At 39.4% G+C, this 7,187-nt stretch overlaps 1 protein-coding gene across 1 annotated transcript; it reads right to left on the bottom strand.

The window, feature by feature from the left end:
* Positions 1–4,627: 4,627 nt before the first annotated feature.
* Positions 4,628–6,130, bottom strand: LRRN4CL (LRRN4 C-terminal like). Its single transcript, XM_075187412.1, is given in 2 exon segments — positions 4,628–4,814; positions 4,817–6,130. Coding segments are annotated over 2 exon segments (909 nt in total). The 5' UTR covers positions 5,628–6,130; the 3' UTR covers positions 4,628–4,716.
* Between the last annotated feature and the right edge of the window lie 1,057 nt (positions 6,131–7,187).

The following is a 7,187-nucleotide window of genomic DNA, read 5'->3' as shown; positions in this document are numbered from 1 at the left end:
CTCTTTTTCAATGGTACTTTTGAGTATTAATCTCATTTCAATGAGTATTCTTTCTATTTCAATGGCAAAAGCCCGTATTGAATTAATTAATTGACATTAAGGCCCCTTACCCACTGAAATTTAAGATCATGCTTTAGCAAAGTGTTTTGTAACCCTAGTAAAGCCATGTATTAGCTATTGGGTATGCCCCATTGGCGTTGGCATCTTTAGGAGGGTCTATTAATTATCGTCCACCATTTGACATACAGTGTGACTAGGGTTTTCTTAATTCCAGTCGGTTTCATGCAGCAACATTATGTTACAACACAGCCCTATAAGATTATCCCAACCCTGCGCAACTTCAGCAAGCTGCTGCCGTTCTTTGGTGCGAAACAGAAAACTATAGTGAATTTCTATTTGCCAGAGCTCACTGTGGAAAGTGCAGCCTAATACTGTGACCAATGACAGCTCTAAGGTTGCTTAATGACAGCAGCATGTCTCTGCCTGGGGAGTGGAGCTGGCTGTGTAATAACCTCTGCATCCCTGGTGACTGGCTTAGATCCCCATACCAGGAACTGACTTTATTTATATTATGAAATCATACTGGAGACAGTCTGTTTCCTGCTCAGGCGGTGAATTCAGACTGGGATTTATACCTAACTGATACACGTCTTTCCAGTAATATGAACCCTTTTAATGGTACTTTCTATCTTTGTGATCAGACATATTTTAGCGTTTTTGCCATGTACTGGTGAAATCACAGCAGCCCGTTTAGTTGTTAGAGTATCCAAGTGAATTCTATATTATTTTGTGTGACAGACAGGGCTTCTTTCAGTAGCATATTTACTTTTATTTTTATGGAAGAGAAAATTTAGATGAAAAACAGTAAAAATAAAAACACCTTTTCATGATTATACTCGGGATTATTTCAAATTACTTAGTGTTTCCCTAGAAAAATCTCCTTAAATGTGCTCCCCTATTTGCTTTCTAACATAGTTTTAATAGCTAATATGGGAAGTATTCTTTTGCGAAGGTTCTAGATACTAGATATTAGTGTGTGTGTTGTTGTTTTTTTCTACACTGGATAATTTCTATTTTGTTTCTAGAACTTTATTTTTATTAGTGTTTCCCACAGTAGACCAGTATAGACCTTGTGGAAACTAGAAATATATTGAAATTTTGACCAATGGAGTTAGGGCTTGCCCTAAGGTAAGATAGGTTTTGAATTAACATCATTGGACATCTTCAATATCTACACTGTTGCTATACTCATTGTTTATTTTATGCACTTTACAGCTATGCAGTGAGCTACAGGAATCATCTGTTTTTATATTGCATATGTATTTATGTTTGTTTGTGCATCCACAATATCAGTGTATGCTGTTTTGTTCCGGCCGGAACACATTGTCAATCTGGTTTTAATTACCATTAAAACAATTTATACTTCATAACCAAGTGCCTAGAACCTGTGTGTGTGTATATATATATATATATATATATATATATATATATATATATATATCTAAGATAGGTTTCTGACCACAGCTCACACATCTGACAGTAAGAATTGCCTGCCCATCTTATGCATAGTTGCCTACTCTCACAGAATGTCCGGGAGACTTTTGAAGTTTTGGGACCTCTCCCGGACTCCCGAGAGAGCAGAGCAACCTCCCAGATCCTGCACGCTGCATTGGTGAAGTGGGTGGGGCGGGCTAATAGTATCACACTGACCCCGCCCCTTCTATAATAGGCCAAAAATTGTATTGCATAGCAGAGGCGGAGCCTAATTACACGATTAGTGGTGTCACGCCCCCAAGACACGGCCAACTCTGGAGATTTCCCGGAGGGGTGATCTCTAAAGTTGGCAAGTATGATCTTATGGTCTCTACAGCAGAGTGGGGAAGCATGGATTAAGACCACGGTACTGAAGACTCTTTCACTGGAGTCCTGCAGAGGTAGAGCTACCTCACATGTCCATTTTCCAAGGCCAGCGACTTTTTGTTTTCTACACAAAATTTTTAATTGACAATACTTATTTTACTCTCATTTATACTCCTGATGATCCTAAACTAACAAAACAAGTTGGAATAAGTGATTTTAATTATTTTTAAATAAATTTAACACACGGGCACTCATTATAATGTGTTTAATAAGTATTCTTTTATTTATACTCTGTTCTTTATATTATACACATTGGGCCTGAGTCATTAAGGAAAGTAAGGCAAAAAAAAGAGTAAATATCCTTCGGGACAAACCATGTTACAATGCAGGTGGTGCAAATTAGTTTATTGTTTTGCACGTAAGTTAAAAACTGGCTGATTTTTCATGTAGCACACAAAAATACTTGATAGCTTTATTGTTACATTGAAATTTAAAGTTGATCTAGGACATGCCCTATTCCAAATAGAAACCTGTGTCCACATTTTAAATGTACCTCCCCCTCTAATGTAAACCCCCTCTAATGTAAAATGGTTTTGCCCAGGTGCAAAGTTACTCATTTTTTATGCTTTGCTCTCCTTAATGACTCAGGCCCATTGTGTATTATATAATCTTTATATCCTATTATACTGCAAGAAGGATGAACGCAAATGCTCTCAAGTTGTCTCACAATACCCTCTTCATAATCAATATTATACTATGTACAACTTTGATATATATATATATATATATATATATATATATATATATATAAGTGATGCTTATTTTGATTTTCATTTTCTTTGTTTTGTTTGAATTGTTAAAAAATAAAAAAGACACTGGATCTTTTAACTATTTTACTTTATTTGGGACTTAAGGAAAGTATGGGTAACTCATATGGCTTTCAGGCAAATCATTTTTTCATTTCAATATAATGGGGGCCCTATGCAGATGTATTGTTGCAGCTGCACCCATCGAGCTAGAGTAAAGTTTGCCTTTTTATCATGTATATTTGTTTACTAGTCATTTAACTGTTTTAGTTGGCCACATTATATGTGTTGCAAATGTAGAACATAATTTTGGGATTTTCATAATCATGCTTAATCATAGAATAGAAATAGGCTACTCTTCCAAGGCCAAATTATAGACAATAAATCAAGATAGGTGATGGACAGGTGATTAGGGTTGGGGAGGGGGGGGGGGGGTGGTTGTCATTGTTATTCTGCCGCCCAGCAGTAGATTGAGACAATATTCATTGATTGTATCCAGGGCCACCTTCAGAAATAATCATGCCCAGTACGGGCCCCCGTATTCCCCGCCCCCCCTGATGAGTGCTTCCCCCATGAGCAACAGCAACGTATACTTACCTGGGGGCCCGCCGCTGCTGTGCTACTGTGTCTTTATTCCCCCTGCGATCGTGTGCTCTGCCTGTGACAGATCACATGATCACAGGGGGAATGATTCCTCCACCCCTGCAATCGCATCCTGGTGTCTGGCTGTCACGGTGACAGCCAGGCTGAAGACACAGTAGCGGAGACCAGCGGCGAGCCCCCAGGTAAGTATATATTGCGCTGTGGTACCGGGCCCCATGGTGAGCCCGGGCCCGGTACAACAGTACCCCCCGTACCCCCCTGATGGCGGCCCTGATTGTATCATTTATTTTTCACAAGATTTAAATCTAATTGATAGCAATATATATATTAGTTTATTAGACTGCACCACATGGAACCAGAGAGTGTACTTAGTCAGTGCATTATGGAGCGGCTGGTTTGGAAGAGCATGGATGAATGGAGAAAGAATTCAAGTGAATCAATACTCCTTCAGAATCTTTTCCTAATGAATAAACTATACAATCAGTAGGATTAGTGATAGAACTGGTGAACTAGCTATCTTTTGGAGTTGTTTATTTACAAATATACTACTTAATAAGTCTGAGTACACACTACAGAATTTTCCGACCAATGTGTTATCTATACTGATTTTACTAACAATTGAAAAAAACAAAAAAAAAAGTCCCAATAAGCATGTCGATTCATGTGTACACACTATATATGCTTTAAAAGATTTACGCTCAGATCTGCGCTCCTTCATCTATCCTAACGATCTGTGGTGAAGGTCATGACTCTATGGAGATCCTGATCGAGAGTCCATACACACTGCAGAAATGGAAGGACGTCATTCCATAACTGAAGGAGATTTATAGTTATTCTGAACTATCAACACAAACTATGGTCGTGGCTTTGGAGCGACTATTGTTCACCGTCTAAGAGTACACAGTCATGCAATATCGGGCTGAACAATTGTTTATCGGGCGACTGGTCCAGTTATTGGCTGAAAACACTGTACTGTGTACAGGGGCAGGCTGGTCTGGGTGGCGGGGGGGGGGGGAGATCTGGCCCCTGGTCCAGTCACATAGTGGACTACCCTGGATTTGGTCACCTGCATTTATTTTTTCTATAAAATGTTCCTAATAGGCTGCTGAATTGAGTCTTGTCCCCCTGGGCTAAATTTACCAGCCCTCCCCTGACTGTGTACCCAGCCTAATGCATGTGATTATGTCCTGTTTGAGATTAGAATCAGCTTACTTGTCCTCAGAGGAAAATAAATCCGTACAATCACATTTTGACAGTTATAGCATCTAAAAAACAATGTTGCACTAGTAAAACAAGTTGGAGGGAAAGTATTGTATAAAAATATATTTTATTATAATAAATATAAGCACATACAGAACTGCATTTCTTTTCTGAATCTCATCCTGCACTCCTATAAGTACTCCATGCACACTCCTGCCAGGGAACACACCACATCAATTCTGCACTCTCACAACTGATTTACACTCTCTGCCTTATAGAAGTAGTTTGGTAATCCCATTTGTTCCTCTTCAGCTACCTTCCTTTTCCTGCTCCTCTGTCTTCTCAAAGCCAGTAGCCCAGAAAAACCAACAGCCCGACCAGTGCTGCCAGCCCCACCCCCACCCCTAGGTAAATGTGTAACTCATTGGAGAGAGTGGTGCGGAACATCCTGCAGGAACCTGTCATAGTGCCCTCTGGTCCTCTCTCTGCCTCATCAACTTCTGCGGGACTTTCTCCAGCCTCATTAACTGCCACCACACACACTGCGTAATGAGTATCAGGGACGAGATTATCAATGGAGTAGGAGCGATAAGAAGCATTAAGGACTGGCCCCTTTACCTTTGGGCCCTCTGGTTCCCCATATAGCACCCTGTAACTATGCACAGTGGACAGGGGCGAGCACCAGTTCACAGTCATCTGTCTGTCACCAGGGAGAACCTGCCCAATGCGAGGAGGGTCTGGTTTAATTTTTGGTCCATTTATCCCTGGGCAAAGACATCTGCCACCTTCCTTCATTTGAATCTCCTCACATGTGGGCGCCAAATGCTCACAGCGATCATACAGGCAGGGGCTGCTTGGAATAGGAGGAGGAACAATAACTGTTGTCTCTTCATTGTCATCATCATCATCTTCATAGTAATCACTCTCTGGTCCACTAGTGATGTACAGTATCCGCTCTGGGGTGCTCTGGCGACTTTGCAAAACCTTGGTGTACTTGGAAGCAGTGTGTTGGCTGTTTTCTAAAAATGGGGCAATAGTGGTGGAAGAGTTGAAGTTGGTGCCATCATGTGGTTCCGTGGAATCTCCAGTGGCAACAGCTAAGAAACCTGTGGTGAAAAAACAGACGGGCAGAAGTAGCGACAGGAGAGAGGGTGCCATCTGAATGTAGAGATGGATCAAAAATTGATCAAAGAAAGTGTATAGAAGAGTAAAGATGATTCACAGGTAAAAGAGATAAAAGGTGGGGTAAGTAGAGCAAGAGATGGTAGAGAAAATGAGATCAGTACATTTATTTAATGGTTACATACTTACATATACGTAAAATAATATATATTAATATATTTAAAAGTGAAATACAATGAACACCTCATTATATTTTGTATGCAGAGCTGTGAACTATTATTGACACATTCCAGTAACAATATGTTTCTCAGTTCCCTGCCTGTCTGGCCCTCCAGTGCCTCCCAGTTGCTGAATAGCTGCATATATATCAGAGCTCTGTTCCCCACCACATTGCGAAATAAGCCAAGTGGGAAAAAAAAAAGAGACATTGCAAATGACATCAAGGCTAGATTTACTAAACTGCTGATTTGAAAAAAATGGAGATGTTGCCTATAGCAACCAGATTCTACTTATCATTTATTTAGTACATTCTACAAAATGACAGCTAGAGTCTGATTGGTTGCTATAGGCAACATCTCCACTTTTTCAAACCTGCGGTTTAGTAAATCTACCCCCAAATCCTTTTGCTTCCACAATGTCATGGCCAGTGTGGGATATATAAGGCAGTAGTGTGAATGTGTACAAGATATTATATAAAATAGCATACTCCCTACTTTGAAGAATTAGGCAATGGAAGTTATCTTGGAGGCTAAATCCAGTATCAAATAACTTAGCCTGTGGCCTTGTGTCTTTATATGATAACAGAGCATCTTAGTGACATTTAGTACACTATTATTTCAAATATATTTATAGTGTAGTAATGGTCTATTTTATTGTAGTATGTTCATTGTCCAGAAGCAGGTTTAGCTGAATATCAGCAATAGCAACAGTGACACTTGTTATAACCAATGTATCCCCTGCTACCATGGAACTGCAGCTCCCCACTTTCCTTCCAGTGGTGATTCACATCCCATGTGTAAATCATACGCTCTAAGCTTGGAATCCCAACTATTTATTTAACAGCCGTTTCATGCAGCAACATGTCCGGGTAGAAAACAGCTACAGGTATTTTTTTTCTAATCTTTTCTGTTTTTTGGAGTAAAACAATTTTGTAGTATTTCCAAAATATATGTAACTCCTTAAATGAATTAACATAAACCGTAATATTTGACGTTTATGTAATATTATATTATTCTTATGTGAATAAATATCCTGGGGTATATTTACCAAACTGCGGGTTTGAAAAAGTGGAAATGTTGCCTATAACAACCAATCAGATTCTAGCTGTCATTTTGTAGAATGTAATAAATAATTGATAACTAGAATCGGTTTGGTTGCTATAGGCAACATCTCCACTTTTTCAAACCCACAGTTTAGTGAATCTAGCCCCCTGCCATTGAACTGCACTGCATAATATGTTGACACCATATAAAAGTTAAATCTAATAATTCTGCATAAAATCAAACACTTTAAACTGTTCTCAGCTATGCCAAGTTCTCACACACCTTAGTATCAGATGAGATGTTACTCATGGATAGTCTAAGATAGGCAGCTTTA

The sequence above is a fragment of the Mixophyes fleayi genome, chromosome 10 (assembly GCF_038048845.1).
Source record: "Mixophyes fleayi isolate aMixFle1 chromosome 10, aMixFle1.hap1, whole genome shotgun sequence".
Lineage (NCBI taxonomy): Eukaryota > Metazoa > Chordata > Amphibia > Anura > Limnodynastidae > Mixophyes > Mixophyes fleayi.
Note: the sequence above shows the minus strand (reverse complement) of the source record. Positions and strands in the feature narration are given on the sequence as shown.